Genomic DNA, 17,310 nt, shown 5'->3' on the forward strand with positions numbered 1-17,310 from the left:
AGATAACAACAGTGTCCACATTGATCAGAATACGAAATAACACTCCATGTAATAGAGAAAAGAGAGAGATGAATATAGCTTAGTTTGGTACGGTTGCCCAATGGAAACCAGAAGGTCATGGCTTCAATCCTTGCATTCCACAGGTGGCATCTAGTAAATCATCAATCCTTGTCAAGTCAGATACTTGAGGAGTTGGATATAACTCATCTTTGAAAATCATCTTTTTTTTTTATCGATATAGTGTCAATTATCCCATTTAAATTTTTTATTCGTATGAGAGAGGAGAAAGGATACTGGGTATAATGTGCATTATTTACATCCATGATTGGATCAACGATGGTTGAGACTTCGGGTAATTTGGCAAATGAAGAGGATATGTATGCAATAACAATGACAAAGCAAGGAAATGTGGTTTCGAACCCAAGACATGGTGCTAGTAGCATATAAACTTACCATTAGGGTAAGCTAATTACAATAACAAAAAAAAAGACAAAAAGATTGACCAAAAGCAAACAATATCGATGTCAAAACACTTTAATGTAGCCGATAAGTAGCACTAATTGTCCAGAAGCAGATCACGAAAAAGAAGAAGGCTGAGAGATTGACCAAAAGCAAATAATATGGATGTCCAAAAACTTTAATGTAGCCAATAAGCAGCCATGGTCATCGCGTTGATGGAGCAGCAAGTTCAATTATATATCTATCTATCTATTGATATATCCAGAGTGGGGATAGATAGATCTTAAAATGTCTCGATGGGGGAGCTACGAGGTTCTCGTGTTTTTGGTCGAGGCAGAGCGGGAGAAAGAGAACAGAGATAGACAAATATTTTTAGTGTCCGATTTCAAGGCTTGTAAAATCTGTGGCGGCGGCAGCATCTCGGCCTTGGCCCCAGGAAGAGAAGGAGAGAGAGAGAGAGAGAGAGAGAGAGAGAGAGGCAGTATCCGACCAGAAAAAAACACGAGGAAACTGCCCTAGCCGATCCTCTTGGGCGGCCGCCCAAATCTGATTTTTTTTTGTTGTTGTCAAAAGCAAAAAAAAAAAAAAAAACCTAGCAGTTTTTCTTTTTTCCTTCCTTTTTTCTTGTGTGTGTGAATAGAGAGAGGCCTTGCCAAAATCCTGCTTAATTCTGAAAAAATCAGAGCTTAAATCCATCAAAACCAGTTTATTCTGGTTTTTAATTTTAATTTTAATTAAGAAATTTAATTAAATTTTTTTGTTCCTCAATGGATCAATTCTGTCACACACACACACACACTCTCTCTCTCTCTCTTCGTTCTCTCTCTTCTCTCTCTCTAGAAGAATGAGAGAGAGAGAGAGAGAGACCTCTGTGTGTGTACTCCCTCCATCTCTGCAGAGAAAAGACAGAGGAGGTAGACGAAGAACAGCAGACAGATGATCGAAAGCTAAACCTCCTCCCCAATTGCGCCTGCGTTTTGACTCCTCCGTCCATTGCCTCCCTGCTCCTCTCCCTGTTCCTCTCCCTCCAACCGATCACTGTCTATTGTTGCCCCCCTCCCCCCTTTCGAATCTCTGCTGCCACAGCTGTCGCTTCTCTGAACCGCCCCCCCTCTCCAACGATCCACCAACATCTCTGAAGATTCGGTATGTTTGCTCAAAATCTAACCTTCCGCGTTTTCTTTCCCTGTAGTAGAATTTTAGGGTTTATTGCAGAATAGCCGACTTTCATTCTTCTTATATAGTGATTTCAATCGTGATGATCATTTTGAACTGATGATCATAGTTGTAGATATGTGTTCAACTGACTGTGATGAGCATCTACTTTGTGCATTGACACATAAAAATGCGCAAATTAATATTATTGGTGTGTTTTAGCTAGTTTTTTGCAAGCTCTTCTTTATTGGCGTGTGCTAAAATGAATGATAAGTTTGTTTAATTTGTGCATTGATATCTTGAAATGCTCAAATCAACTCTTTTTTTGTGTGTTCTATCTAGTATTTTGCCAGTTCATCACTCTATACATAAGCTACAATAAATATCAAAGGTTCTTACTTGGTGCATTGGTGGATTGGTGCATAAAAAGTGCACAAATGAACTATATTTTGTGTGTTTAAGCTAGCGTTTCACAAGCTCATCATGCAGATATATGGTAAATTGAGTGTTAAAGGTGTTTACTTTGTGCATTGACGCATAAAAATCCACAGGTGTGCAGTTCCCATGTTTGAGAAGTTTATAAGTGTAGCCGTGATTTTACGTTTTAATAATTGTTGTGCAAGGTCGTCAGTGTAGATATATGGTAAATTGATTGCTAAGCATGTTTACTTTGTACTCGATACATGGGGATGCATATATGTAATATGATTTATGTGCTTTAGCTAATATATTGCACGGGCATGACGATAGATATATGTATGTGTATTATATTGTAATTAAAAATTCCATCTGTTCAACAAATGTTTAGACGTGTTTCTATTTACAGTACACTTCTCTTATTAATTTTGTAGAGTATGTGATGGTTGATGGATGCATGATGCGAGATGATACATCTATTGAAGCTATGTTTAGATGTGTTTCTATGTTTATACTTGCTCTATTGAATGCCCAGATAATTTAATGATAAATGAGTGCACAATGCTGGAGGGTACATTGCTTCATATCTGCTTTTTAACTTTTGCATGGTTTGACATTGTAAAATCTAACATCCTCATTGTGTCAATATGATCAGAGGATGTGTCAGCTGGCTTACATTCTGGAACCTGGCGAGAGATTGAACAATATGATATGTCCACATACCATTTTATAGAGGATTCTGTTGCAAACTAGGTTCAATTTTGGAGCATCAGCAAGAGGTGCATGAAAAGGGAAAGAAGTAATGGCTGCCAACCCACGGTTTGAAGTTGCTTCTAGCAGTCCAGAAAGTACTGCATTCAGCTACTCAGTTTCTCATAGAACTCACTTTGCAAGTGGAACCAATGGACCAAGTCTTGAAAGGTCGACAAGTTTGCGGGAGAATCATGACAGTAGTGGGAGATTAGTGACTCCAGGAGGATCAGGGCAAACCTTTACAAGTCCATCTAGTTCTAATAGTCTCGGAGAACTTCTACCGATGTCACAAGTCCTTTCTTTGGAAGTGATATCATCAGGAGAGCAGAAATATGCTCGGCAATTGGAGCTGAGGAAGGCGACTGTTGCTGCAATGGCCATAATTGGGGAAGTTAATGGAAATTTGCAGCAAAAGCCTCTTGAGCAGCAAGGAGTAGAAGAACTCAAAAGGATAAGATTGAGCCTGCTTGAGAATGCCACCCGTGCTAGGTAGTGTTTGGCTGATTGGCTGCCTATAGCTAATTGTTTAATACTCCACGCTTTCTTAATTGGTAATCTATGCTTAGTCATATAGCATGCATGCACAATTTAAGATGAACTTGATGAAGAGAGATAGAGAAAAGATAGAGAGGAGAAGAGGAAGAGAAAGGAATGTTATATTATACCATTAGGGGAACAATACAAACTTCTTAGACTCCAACTAAAAACTCAACTACATAGAACTTTTTTACTTTCTATGACTCTAAACGAAAATAGACTTCCCTTCTTCCCTCCTCCTACCAAGACTCTTCTCACTTCTTATAGACCTTCTATTCTTCCTCACTCACCCCCTTATGGCGAAGATTACCCTCCTATTTATAGGTTTTTGGTTGTGTTATTCTTGCTTTTAAAAAAAATATATACTCGAGTCCATGTGAGGCGTTTTTTTATATCACTATTTCTCCATTGTAATCCTAATTTTTTCATATGGTATTTTTGGAAAGCTCTCATTTTCAGATTTTTTATGAATCTTTTCTTTTGAAATTTGGATATTGGATGAAGAAGTTATGAGCTTTTTTCTCAACCTAAATCTGCATATCTAGGCCTTGTTTTTTTTACACTTTTGAGAAATGCCTCTAACTTTACTCCCTTTAAGTTTCTTCCGTCTTTGATACTTCAACCTTTCATATCGCTCTTTATTCTTAGACGTCTTAGCATCCAACGTATTTGCAACAGTCTTTTCTTACGAACAAAAACAAACTTCACAGAACTCATTGATCAATTATTTCAAACTGTTTAGAGAGAGATCACGTGGATTATTGGAGGCAATAACGAAGCTCGATAAGTATCGAGCTTCGCTTCAGTTGCGAAAACGAGCTCGTGCTGAAACTCTTGGCGTTGAGAGGCTAGTAACTTCTGGTTCAGGAGAACGACCAATAACTGCCACAGGTGCTTCTGCAAATGCCAGCAAAGCAACTTTTTGTGCTTCACCAAGTCATACAAGTATTTCAGAAGGGAACATGGCCAAACCAGATGAGAAAGCCAAAGGCGGGGTCCCAAACAAACGGATGCGTACATCGATGCAAGAGGTCAGGGTAGGTTGTTAAATATATGGTCTAAAACACCCCATCTAACTGTTTTTTCTGACAATAGTATGGGGTTTCCTGTATTTTTTGCTCGTTTCTTTTATGGATACTCAGCTAGAGTACTTTTATGTCTTTATATAGCTTGAGAATCGTGTAAATACACCCAACTTTCAGAGGTCGGCTTCTGGGATATGTGATCGAGAACGTGAGTCTATAAAGCTTGGGGTTCTATCTGATGAAAAAGATCGTTTAGGACAAGGTTCTGGAGAAGGATGGGAGAGGATGAAGACAAAGGGTAAAAGATCAGCAACAAAATCAGAGTGTGTTATTGCAGTTGGAACATCAGAAATTGATCGGGATCATAAATGGGGTGCTCAGCATCGAACCAACACTGATAATCGCCCAAGGCCAAGTGAAGGTCATAGCTTCAGGTGAGGTTTTTCAAGAATGTGAGGATAAATCATTTGATCATTAAGGGAAATTTGATGAATACATGTTGCCTGGAACAGGTCTGGTCCGGTGCATGGGGTAGTATCTATACATAAGTCATCTGTAAGGAATGAGTCTGATAGTGCAGTTTCTGTTGGAGATAAAGGAGATCGGTTGGCTTTCCCAGAAAAAGAACGGATAATGCTGAAGAGTGGTACAAAGTATGCTGGAAATATGACTATTAAGTGATTTAGTTATGTTTTCAACTATCGTTTTATGCTTAGTTGATGTTATTACATCGCAGGTTGTTACAAAAAGATGAAGGGTCACTTGTAATTCCAACCACGGTTGGGAAGGCAAAGGTTGCACGAGCACCCCGAACAGGTACTGGGATTTCTATAAACCCTACTGGAGCTCATGCCTCACGTCCACATTCGGCTGAACTGTGGGATCGTCCATCGGCTGCCAGCTCAGCAGCGGCTCCTAACAGAACTCAAATCCCCGTAGGCCCAACTAATCGGAAGAGACCCACACCAACAAGATCTTCATCTCCTCCAGTAGCACAATGGGTTGGTCAAAGATCACAGAAAATGGCTCGAATAGCACGAAGAATAAATGTTGCACCTCCTGTTGCTCCCACTGGTGTTGGTAGGGAAGAAGGCGTGAGTGTGGCAGCAGAATGTGATAGCATAGCTACCCCTACTGGTGTCCGATCGAACCTTAGTATATCTCCAGGTTCTGGCTTTGTAAAAAAGGTCACATGCGCCTCAGCTCTTTCTCAAATGAAGACAAAACCAGATAGAGCTCCTTCTCCCGCTGGGCTTTCGGAGAGTGAGGACTCAGAAGGGGGTGATATCAAATCAAAGGAAAAGTGGAAGAAACATGGAGATGCTGAAGCTAGGTTTGCAGCTATCAATCAGAAAATGGCGCCCTTATTTAGTACTGGGAAAAAGTCACGGGTAAGCAAAGAAGAAAGTGGAGATGGGATACGGAGACAAGGTCGGAGTGGGCGGACTGTGATAGCTGTAAGAGAAAGCTCCACAGTACCTCAAGTTGAGAAAGGAGATGTCGCAGCTGCAAATGCAAAGCAATTGAGGAGTGCAAAGCCAGGGACTGAGAAACCAGAGAAGAATTCTGATGTGTAAGCTTAATTTTTTTTTACGTTAGTGTGCTTTCTAGAATTCTAATAAAAAATGTAATATTAATGTATCATTATCTGCTCAATTATGAGACAATAAATCATCTATCTTTCAGCAAGCCTGGAAGACCACCTTCAAAGAAGGGTGGAATAGGAGACCGTAAAGCCTTAACTAGACCAAGACGTCCGGCCATTAATGGCAGTGAAGTTTCAGGTAGGCAGAGGTTTAAGATATTATATGTGCAACCTCAATATCTCAGCATGTTTGGAAATCGGGATCTTAGATGCATGTGTCTGGTACTAGCAGAATCTGATGATGATCATGAAGAGTTGGTTGCTGCTATACAAGCTGCAGTAAATGCTGGCTGTAAGTTTCATGTTTATTGATATTCTGAGATGAGTTGTTCATTAACCTGTTGGTGATGTAATACGTTTCCGATTTGTAGTGCATGCTTGTTCTAGTGTATTCTGGAAAGAGATGGAGCCCTTCTTTGCTTATTTAACTCATAATGCAAGAGAAAGCCTGAGAATACAAGTGAGTTTTTTGGTTGGACATTTTAAACATGGTTGATATTTAGATAGAAACGTTATTTATAGCTTCTGTGCTGTACATTTCAGGTAAAGGCTAGAGAATTTAAAGAGGAAGAAATATTTCTAGGATTATTCACGAGTGATTCTGCTGTTGAGAAGGTTTGTATATATTGTTATTATGAGTCTCTCTCCAAAAAAAAGTGGGAGTTTTCTACAAATCTATGTTGATTTGTTGCAGAATCCGATGTATCTAAATTCTTCTGACGCTGCCAAAGTGACAAACTTGATAAATGGCTCAGAGGTCAATGGAGTTGCAGTGTCAATGGCGTTCAATAATTTAAAAGAAGAACAAGTTGTTGCTGTTAGAAGTGGAGGTTGGATCAATTCCAAGCAACTGCCTCTCTCTCAAAGGCTTTTATCAGCTCTCATCATTGAAGAGGATGTTGATGATGCATATAAAGAAGAGCTTGAGCCTCAGGGTTTTGGCAGAGATGGGTCTTATCATGATCCAATTGATAGTGAACAAGCCGGCCTAGAGAAAGAACAAGATTCAGAAGCAGAAGTAGAGATAAGGAAAGGTGACAATGGGAAACTCAATGGAAGTTCAAAAATATCACCATATGAATCGTCTTATATGTCTAATGGCCATAGACATTGGGATTCAGAATCTGAACTCCGAATATCTCCTGCAAAGTCTGAACGAAGGAAAGAAGAAGAAGAACATCCTGCAGATATCAATGAATTAAAAAAATGGGATGGCGCATATCAGGACTTAAAGTTGGATGACAGAATAGCCTTGGAACTTCAGAGTATAGGATTATACCCAGAACCTGTATGTGCTTACATTCTCTATTCTAAGACAGTTCCTGAATGCTCTCTCTCTCTCTCTATATATATATGTATCTGTGTGCATTGTATCTCGTACTAAGTCTCCGTGAATGGTTCCTAGAATGAGTTCGTGGTGAGAGAAGATGATCAGATTGCTGAGGAACTAAAGAAGTCTTACATAGATCTTAAAGAGCAGGTATGGTTTTTACTAAGAGTGTCTCATTCTCAGGATTCTTGTTGAGCCAAGTCTTAACTCTTTTGTGGGACAGATACATACAAATAAAGCAAGGTTGTCCTCATTGGGGAAAGTTGTTTCTAGTTCCCAGGAAGCTGAAGAAAGGTATTAAATCTGATTTGCCTAATTTCTGGATGAATTCTAGTGTTAAGTCTTGTTTGCCTCAGTAATTGGTTTTTGCTTGAGTTCTTTGGTCTACTGTTCGGTTGAAGTTCTTGTAGTTATTTGTTTAGGCCGTTAATAATCATCAATACCCATCATGGTGTTAATGTGCTCAATGAAGATGCTATCAGAACTGATAAACCCATGATCGAAAATCATGTATTGATGATAGAAAGCTTCATTGGATGCACAGAGCTTTCTCAAAGTTTTAGTGATCTTTGTTTTACTCTTTTATACTCAATTTGTTTCTAAATATTGATAGTATTAAAGTGGTGTTTTTGATGCCCTATAGAGAGCGAGAGCAATTGGCTATGAGGAAACTTCTGGAGAATGCATTCAGTAAACGCTTGGTAGGAACTTCATTTTTTGCACATTTCACTTTATACAAAAATAGAACTGTTTTTTGGTCTAAACCCAGATGAACTTTGTCTTCCTTGGTTTGCATTACAGAGCATTAGACATCATTGTTATACTTTATACTAAGGTTAAAGTTCTTGCCATAACAAGCTAACTCATTCAATGTTGCTTGCATGTGCCTTTTTTCGTGAATAGAGCTGATGTATTAATTAATGCACATTTTACAACTACAGAAAAAGAGCATTAAGGAGATAATGATGAGTTAAACATATGTCAAGGAGTCTTAACAAATTTTATCTCAGCATCTCGGCATGTATTGGAGTGCCTTCATTAAGACTCCTATGCATTAGTGCATGTAATTTCACTCATGCATCAAAGAATCATGGACACTTCAATTATTCCTCCAGTACATAGGAGATAACTGACTCTCCCCCCCATATAATCAGCCACAAGCAAATGAATTTCTTTGACAGAATTGTGACTTTTGTTTGTATTTTCAGGGTAACCGTGGAGGTCTTTTGGGAGTTTCAGGTAGTAAAAGTGCAGCATCCAAGGCAGGGAGAGCTACTGCTTTGGCAATGGCAAAAAGATGTATAGCAAGGTGGAAACATTTTGTGGAGACCGGAGAGAGTTGTTTCACAGAAGCTGGTCTACGGGAAGTTCTTCTGTGTATTTCATCCAAAGATGGAGAAACAAAAGCATCCCCTAGCTGTGCTGAGTTCCGAGCCAGTATCAACTCAGTTGGACTATCTTTGATGGGTTCTCTGGAACTAAAATTGGCAGGTTTGCTCCTCACCAGAAAAGTGGGAAATTTGATAAATCCACCAATTCCTACCCCAGCCTCTGTTTTTGCAAATCATTAATTGAAAGATCAAAGGAAAAAAAACAATAAATCAATCAAAATACCACTTATGCATACATATATCTGAGCGTACAACAATCCTGCACATTTCTAAAAGCCTAAAAGAGACATAAAGAAATATTTCGAGCTATCATTTTTTCCATGAATTCTTTGCTTGAGCATGCATTTAATACCAATTCATGCATCCTTTCAAACCTGTTTCCAGAGTCAATGGTCTTGCTTTTGGAAAATCATTAAGGAAAAGAAAGATAAAAAGGATTATATCATCAAAATCCAAATATATAGACATACATACATGTGTTTGATTAACCGAAAGAACAAAGGGAAAGAAAGATAAATCAATCAAAATACCACTTATGCATACATATGTCTGAGCATGCGACCATCCTACTGCACATTTCAAAAAGCCGAAAAGAGACATAAAGAAATATTTCTAGCTATCATTTTTTCCGTGAATTCTTTTCTTCAGCATGCATTTAACGCCAATTCATGGATCTCTTTAAACCTGTTTCCAGAGGCAATGGTCCTTGCTTTTGGATAATCATTAAAGAAAGAAAGATAAAAAGGATTATTTCATCAAAATCCTAGAAGGCATTTCTTTTGGAAAAGATACTATGCTATTTGAGGAATCAGTGACTGTGAAATGCTCTACTAAGGTTGTTTTCAACTGTAAATGTAGGTTCAGCAGGAACGAGATGGATTTGTCATGCACCAGGAGCACACAAAGCTGACAAGGATTCTTCAGAAAGATCAGGAGAGAAGAATGATGTATGGTGTAATCGATCAAAAGAGAGAGAGGTTCTTCTTGAAGATGTGGTTGCAAGTGTTGCTGTTGGTAGTGTTCCTTGCGGAAGTAAGGGCAAACGGAGTGAGAGGGAAAGGGATGCTAGTCATGTCAAAGGGAGTGGTCGGCATGGCCTCACCGGCACAATTAAAGGTGAGAGAAAGACAAAAACAAAGCCTCGGCAAAAGACTGCTCCGCTATTGAAGGCAGTGAATGGGCTGCTGGCTAAACCGAATGAGTCATTGGAAAAGTCAGGAGTGAGAGTCAAACCAGAATCTTCCTTGTTAGGTCCTGGAGTGGGAATGCAGCTGGGAGGAGAGCCAACCCTTGACTTGACTCATTTGCAAATTCCTGGAATGGATGACCTTGTAGTCAATGGTGACCTTGAAGGTCAAGGCCAAGATTTGGGTTCTTGGTTAGACTTTGATGATCCAGGTTTACCTGATGCTGGAGGAGATTTCATGGGTCTGGATGTACCAATGGATGACTTGGCGGATCTTGCCATGATGATGTGAGGTGCCCGATTTGTTTTAATGCTTTCTGGAAGCCAAAAACAGGAACAGACAAAGCATTAGAGAATATATACCACAATACAGCTGTTTACAAAACCTCTTATAGACAGCAACTTGGGGTTTGTTTATTACCTGAGGTTCCTTTGTAACAAAATGTTTGCAAATGGCGGACCTCGTTGATGTACAGAGTAGCCAGGATCGTTTATATCTACAAGAAAGCTGTAGCAGTAGCAAATTACCTGATTAAAAGGCATATCAAAGTGATCCATATGACCGGGATTGCTGCTCAATTCATTGCTGAAGCATTTATAACACCACTTTGTACACTTATAATTCTTGAAACGATGAACATTTCAGAGTTCTCATTGGGAGAATGCATTGTAATTTATGTTCTTTGGAAGCGTTGGCTTCTTCTTTTGTATTTGTTATTTTTTGCATTTGGGATTCTTGATGTGGTGAAAAAACTTTTGATTTTAGTGTAAAGGATATGGAATGAACTTGGTTAGTTGGTGGTAGTATTCTTCTTAGCTACATGAGACTGTTCCACACTCCTTTTTGGTGCCACTATTAACTCTCTAAATTCAAAAGTTGAGAAAACATGCCACGAGGATTGAATTTGAAGTATCAAATGATCTCAAAGGAAGTTGGAATATAGTAAATGAGGGGATATTCCTGATAGTATACTGTCATTTGGGTTTTCCTATTAACATGGCCTACACTTGAATTTAGAGATTTTGCTCCAATTTAAGTGCCAATGTCTAGGTAACTTACTGATGAGACTTGTGTCATGGAATTCAGCAAAGCGTACATCCACTATGTATGATTTTGTTGATTATTATCATTTCAGAAGTAGGCGGTGTGGATTATGGTTGATTGTAGTGGATATTATGACAATTTTGTAGCGAGTGGTTTTATTGAGAAAAAAATGAGTCCCTTTTGCACTATACACTGAATCTGTCCAAATACCAATATGAAATCGAACAACAAATCTGTGAAGAGAGTTACAAAATGTCTAGAATCAAAACGAAATATAACAACAAATATAGGTTAAGAGAGTTACAAAATGTCTAGCATCAAAACATGAACATAGTTTGTGGGTACAAGAAAAATGGTTTCTTATATATCTCAACTGAATTACCATGGGCTTATAATCAACCAGTACACAGCATTCACATAAAAGTTTGGCATGGATGATAAATAAAATATTATTAAAATTACTAGTATTCTACAGTCAGTGTAGAGTATACTTGAAAATGATAGTAATCACTAGAATTATGTTCTTTTTGTTAAGCGGAGTTAATGCACTCATTAAGCAACCAAGAGGTCAATTGCATTGCAATTGTAGATGAGTCAAATGCAAGATGCCAGAAACTGTCTGTACAAGTAATTAACCTAGATCCAAGTAATATTTGAGGTCCTAAAAATTGCTTTAGATCATTGTTGTGGCAAGTAGTTAAAAAGTATGCCCTCCATATTTATGCCATATATTTTCGCTGATTTAGTAAATGCCATTGTAGAATGTAGGGATTGAACACATGACCTTCTGTTCTCCGCTGGACAACCTTACCAATCAAGCTATGCATGTGTCAATATGATATGTGCAAGGTTTCTCCCTTAGCACAAGAGACTGTTTTGAGTTACTTAGCATAAGAGACTGTTTAACTCCTTGAAGGCTTTGTCAAAACAATCCATATAAAATAGATCAAATGCAATGATATTACCATATTCTTACACTAATCAAGAGTTTGTTTAGGTAGGATCAACTTTAACTCCTTGAAGACTTCCTCAAAACAATCCACATAAAATAGATCCAATGCAATGATATGTCCATATCTATCAATAAATTGTTTCAAAGGGTCTCACCTTCTCATTTGGGTCTATCTATTCCTCCAAATGAATGAAGAGCTTTGCTAAGACCAGTGACCTTGTTAATGTAACAACACAATATGTTGACTACTGCAAAAGAGCAGTTTTGAGTCTTGATAGATTTAAACTTATGCCCACTTGTTAACATTTAGCTACAAGCTTATCCAAACATCTGGTTACTCTAATATTTATCCCATGAAACTGCATAAATATCCATTATATCATGCCACCAAACAATTATCGTAATTGTTTTTTTCATGAATACCCCCACAAAGTCCTCATTCTATGACACGCCATTCTGTATCGACATCTATGGAGTAATCCACATATATTTGTAAAGACTGTACCTGATAAAAAACAGATACAGTGTCTATTTATGCATACATCATATCGTGCCAAAGAGTTATCCTGATTGTTTTCATCATGAATACCCCCAAAATGTCCTCATTCTATGACAGGCCATTCTGTATCACCATGAATGGCGTCATCCACATATATCTGTAAAGACTGTACCTGGTCAAGAACAAATACAGCTCATGATTAGCTACATTGTCCATTTATGCATCCATGAAGGGAAGTGGAATAGGGGGATTGGTGCTGCTACATCTTGCAAAGTTACTAATCAGTTTTCATGAATGCAACTCTTGGGAGTTTACCAATTTCTATCTTCACATCCATTATGAATGTGGATTCATCTAATACCTTCGGTTTACAAGTACTACATCCTCATGAAAGGAGATCCTATCCATAAAATGCTTTTCTTTCAAGTCCTCACGATGCAAATCAAACATAGACCAACTCCTTAATCTCCTCAGGTAGCTCTTTAGGTATTTTTAATAACCCAGGATCGTGAAATTCGAATCTTGCACTTGAATTTCTTTTCCATGATGTTTGACATGCATTTCTTTCTTGCTTGAGTAGATGCTATGGATCCACAACCATTGTGATTCATCTTGCTTTGCTCCAGTTTTTATGGTGATCATTGATGGCAGTACATAGTCCTAGACTATCTTAACATTTCACGGATGTTTATCATAATATTTTTCTCTCATAGCTTCAATTGTTTCAGCTTCATCTACCATACCTGCTGCCATATAGATGTTACTCATGCATATGAATGCGGCTTCATTATTACTCTCTAGCTTCACCACATGTTCAAATGCCAATCTTCCAAGCTTCACATTTCCCCATTTCCTGCATGCACCCAAGAGAGAATCCCAAAGTGGAAGGTAATTGGTAGAAGGCATCCCAATAATAACTGCAATAGCCTTGTCAAAGTGTCCTACCCGACCAAAAAGATCAACCATACAACTGTGATGCTCAGCATGCGGTATAATGCCATAGATTTTGCTCATATTCTCAAAATACATCTGGCCTTCATTGACTAGTCCTGAATGACTACATGCACATAGCACCGAGAGGAATATGGTTGGGTTTGGGGAGATGCCATGGCCTAGTGACTGTCTAAAGCATGCTAAAGCTTCCTCCCCAAGCCCATGTTGTGCATATCCAGAAATTAGAGTGGACCATGACACTACGTCCCAAATTTGAAGAGCATCAAATGTTTCTTGTGCTTGTTCGAGCACCCCACATCTAGCATACATATCCACCAGCGCGTTTCCAAGTGAAATATTGTTCATCAAAAGGCCCTTGCCAATAATCTCTTCATGCATTTGTTTGCCTTTTTCTATTGCACCAGCGCTGCCACATGCCTTCAAGATGCATGTAAAGGTGATGGAATTTGGAGACAGGCCTTCAAATTTCATATGTTGAAGAAAGTCCAAGACTTCCTCACCCTGCCCCTGAAGGGCATATCCTGCAATTAGTGCATTCCACGATACTACATTCCGCCTAGGAAGCTCGTCCAACAGCTTTTGTGCTTTTGTAAGTGCACCACATTTAGCATACATACCAATCAAAGCATTACCCAGCGAGATATCCTTTCCTAATAACCCCTTAATGACAAGGTCGGTATGAATTAGCTCCCCCTTATTAATTGCTCCCACATTACTACATGCCTTCAGGATGCAAATGAATGAGATTTCATCCGGAGAGAGTCCCTCTTGTTGCATTTGTTCAAAACATTTCAATGCTTCCTCACCTTGTCCTTGATTGGCATATCCCACAATCAATGAGGACCAAGAGACAGCATCTCGAATTAATAGTTCATCAAGAATTTCTTTTGCCTTTCCAAGTGCGCCACATTTGGCATACATATCAACCAATGCATTATTAAGGCCAATATCCTTCCCTAAAAACCCTTTGTTAACAATATCTTCATGGATTTGCCGGCCTTTCTCAACAGCTCCTATGCTACCACATGCTTTCAAAACAGAGATAAATGTGATCTCATTTGGAGAACATCCTTCATATGTCATTCGTTCAAACATTCTCATTGCTTCCGCACCTTGTCCATGTGTGGCATATCCCGAGATTAATGTTGTCCATGAAGCAATATCCCTCACAAAAAGATCATCAAATGCTTGCCGTGCTTTTGTAAGAGCACCACATTTGGCATACATATCCACCACAGCATTCCCAAGAAAGACATTTTCTCCTAATAAACCCCTGCTAATAATCTCATCATGAATTTCTTTGCCTTTATTGATCGCGCCAATCCTGCCACATGCCTTCAAAATGCTGGTGAAAGCTATGGCATCGGGAAAGACACCATCTCTTTTCATTTGCTCAAAACAATCAATTGCTTCTACACATTGACCTTGGTTGGTATAGCCCATGATAAGGGCCGACCATGAGACTACATTGGCCATAGGCAGTATCCCCAATACATGTTTGGCTGTTTCCATCACCCCACATTTTGCATACATGTCAACTAAAGCATTGCCAAGAGAAATTTCATCTTCACTGGTGTCAGCATGTATTTCTTTAAACTTATCACAGGATCGAAATTCTAACAACTCTTTATTTTTAACGTCTTCACGAATTCTTTTACCGTTAGCAAAGGCATATTGAATCCCTGACAGTTCATTCTCACTAAACTTATCACGTATTTCTTTATCCTTATCACAGAGAAACCGAGATCTTAATAACCCATTCTTCCAAATTTCGTCATGAATTTCTTTACCCTTATCAAGGGATCGAGCACGGCCACAAGCCATCAATGCCGAAGTAAAGGTGACCGCATTTGGCAATAAGCCATCACTTCGCATTCGGATGAAACATCGAAGAGCTTCTTCTGGGAGCCCATTTCGGACATATCCGGAAATCATTACATTCCATGAAGCAATATTCCGATCCGGAAGCTCATCAAACACATTTTGTGCTTTTGAGATCAAACCACATTTTATATACATGTTGATTAGACTAGTGCCCACATAAGGATTCCTTCCAAAAAGCCCCTTCTGAACAATATTTTCATGTATTCTCATACCATTTTGTAGGTCTTTATTCCTTGCACATTCCTTAAGGGACACCACAAAAGCAATACCTTCTTTGTTATTGACATTTATTCTTGAAATACCCTTCTCTACAAGGCTATCCATAGAATTCTTCAAAATGGCATTGTTAACGCAGAAGAGAGAAGAAACCTATAGCTATTTAAATAAATAAAAAGAAAATCCATCTTTATGAAATCAGCCTCTACTCATTAAATCTAGAATTGCATCATATAGAGAGAAACGCATCTGCGTATTTCATCATATATATATATATATATATATATATATATAGAGAGAGAGAGAGAGAGAGAGAGAGAGAGAGAGAGAGAGAAACTTGTGAAAGAGTGCAGGCCTGTGCAGAACAAAGACCAAAAACAAACATCCAGTTTTTTCTTCAGTTGTTTTTAGGCCAGTTTTGAATCTGAATCAATATTTTGGTAATATGAATGAATGATTATAAGAAATAGTGGAATTCTACCAAAATCCAACACGCACAATTCTCCCTTCTTTCTTTGTCCTAAATTTTAATACAAGAACAAGAAACCCCTCCTCATGAAATGTCTCAATGAAAGGGTGACAAAACTATCCTACTTAATGATGCCCAAAGTTCGTGACTGAATAACCCGAATGGCGTTAACTAGTGCATGGCATCATTCTCAATCAATCACAGTTACACAAAAAGAAAGAAACGAAGTTGTCCTGATTTGAGAATGTGGCGATGCTTTAAAGTTGGCACATGAGGCAATCCACATACCACAGCTTGGCAAATCAACAATTGCCCACAAAACGTGATAAGAGATAGTTTTCCTACATCCCCAACTCAGTATGCGCATTGGTGGGTGGGTGGATGTGTGTGTATGCACATTGTTGGGGGGGGGTGTTAGAGAAAGAGTCATACGAAGTTGCTAGTGTTCTTGATTCCAAGATTGTTCGCAAAAAGCTATATTATTTGGTGGATTGGCTATAGGCTAGCATATGATAGGCTTCTACCAAGTTGCAAAGGAACCATGCCCGTGCAAACGATGAATAATCCACCTTCACCACCTTTGAGCTAGTCATTGGTTGGGTGGCATACCATCTTTCGTCCAATAGTTCTAATAACATTTCTTCAAAACCCACCTGGATTCTCTCCATACCTTTTTGCGAAGATAGAAGTTTCATGGGGAACCTTGAGAAATGCAAAGTGGCGGTGTTTAACGCCTCCTTCTTGTGGACCAAAAAGTTTGAAAATCAATTTACCTTTGGAGAAGCATTAGTGGAATATGGTCGACGCCACATCCACTAGGGGCCTACACTCAAAGGGCCACAATTCTCTTGCGAAAGATATTAGAAAATAACATTTGCAAACCTTTTGGTACACATGTAATTTCAAGAGATATGACCCAAGTTATGGCTTTTTGTCACCATTTTTGTGTGCACACTCACTCGTATATGGGGTCAATTTTTGGGGAATGAGAACTCTAGATATACGTAGACAACTAATAAAAGAGTAGTACGATGACTAGGAGATTGTTGGAAACCCATTCACCATGTTGATAGCATGTAGGATTTGATCATAACCTTTAAACTCCACATTAGGCCACTAGAGTAAAGTTAAGGGCAGGACTCAAGGTAGTTAAAGCTCTATACTAAGCAATGACTTTCATACAAAGATTATGGTGCCTTGCTAACAATAAGTACTTGCAAATTGCATTCATATCATCTAAATAATCAACAACTGACAAATATAAGACTTGGCTAGGCTCAGATGGTATGCATGACACCCCCCCAATCCAATCATCATATTTGATAAGTAGCATTGATCATCGCCACTTATTCAAAGGAAATAATGGTTCAAGTGGATGACCCAAGTTGCCTAA

General features: G+C 38.7%; 2 protein-coding genes across 4 annotated transcripts; one reads left to right on the forward strand and one right to left on the reverse strand.

Moving 5' to 3' along the window:
- The first annotated feature begins 1,511 nt into the window (after positions 1-1,511).
- Positions 1,512-10,631, forward strand: LOC147853807 (uncharacterized). Of its 3 annotated transcripts, none has more exons than XM_087331910.1 (16): positions 1,512-1,605; positions 2,687-3,273; positions 4,064-4,358; positions 4,491-4,780; positions 4,859-5,004; positions 5,091-5,919; positions 6,033-6,130; positions 6,221-6,283; positions 6,363-6,451; positions 6,535-6,606; positions 6,686-7,279; positions 7,397-7,471; positions 7,545-7,615; positions 7,965-8,022; positions 8,530-8,812; positions 9,571-10,631. In XM_087331910.1, exons 2-16 carry the CDS (start codon positions 2,834-2,836, stop codon positions 10,188-10,190), a joined length of 4,023 nt encoding a protein of 1,340 aa, XP_087188036.1. In that variant the 5' UTR covers positions 1,512-1,605; positions 2,687-2,833; the 3' UTR covers positions 10,191-10,631. The 3 variants fall into 3 exon arrangements, with proteins under 3 accessions (XP_087188036.1, XP_087188034.1, XP_087188035.1); XM_087331908.1 differs by having other exon boundaries at positions 4,859-4,999; positions 5,083-5,919; XM_087331909.1 differs by having other exon boundaries at positions 4,859-4,999; positions 5,083-5,919; positions 6,224-6,283.
- Positions 10,632-11,581: 950 nt separating this feature from the next.
- Positions 11,582-15,704, reverse strand: LOC147853808 (putative pentatricopeptide repeat-containing protein At3g01580). The gene has a single exon (XM_087332297.1). It carries the CDS (start codon positions 15,554-15,556, stop codon positions 13,073-13,075), a length of 2,484 nt encoding a protein of 827 aa, XP_087188423.1. The 5' UTR covers positions 15,557-15,704; the 3' UTR covers positions 11,582-13,072.
- Between the last annotated feature and the right edge of the window lie 1,606 nt (positions 15,705-17,310).

This window comes from Azolla caroliniana, unplaced genomic scaffold, assembly GCF_043228905.1.
Source record: "Azolla caroliniana isolate FFs.n. ecotype wild unplaced genomic scaffold, voAzoCaro1.0.p SCAF_16, whole genome shotgun sequence".
Taxonomy (NCBI): domain Eukaryota; kingdom Viridiplantae; phylum Streptophyta; class Polypodiopsida; order Salviniales; family Salviniaceae; genus Azolla; species Azolla caroliniana.

Coding starts and splice junctions, on each gene's coding strand:
- LOC147853808 (XM_087332297.1), bottom strand. CDS start 15,556: ATGGATAGCCTTGTAGAGAAGGGTATTTCAAGAATAAATGTCAATAAC.
- LOC147853807 (XM_087331908.1), top strand. CDS start 2,834: ATGGCTGCCAACCCACGGTTTGAAGTTGCTTCTAGCAGTCCAGAAAGT. Junction 6,284..6,362: donor AGCTGCAGTAAATGCTGGCT/GTAAGTTTCATG, acceptor TCCGATTTGTAG/TGCATGCTTGTTCTAGTGTA. Junction 7,280..7,396: donor TAGGATTATACCCAGAACCT/GTATGTGCTTAC, acceptor AATGGTTCCTAG/AATGAGTTCGTGGTGAGAGA.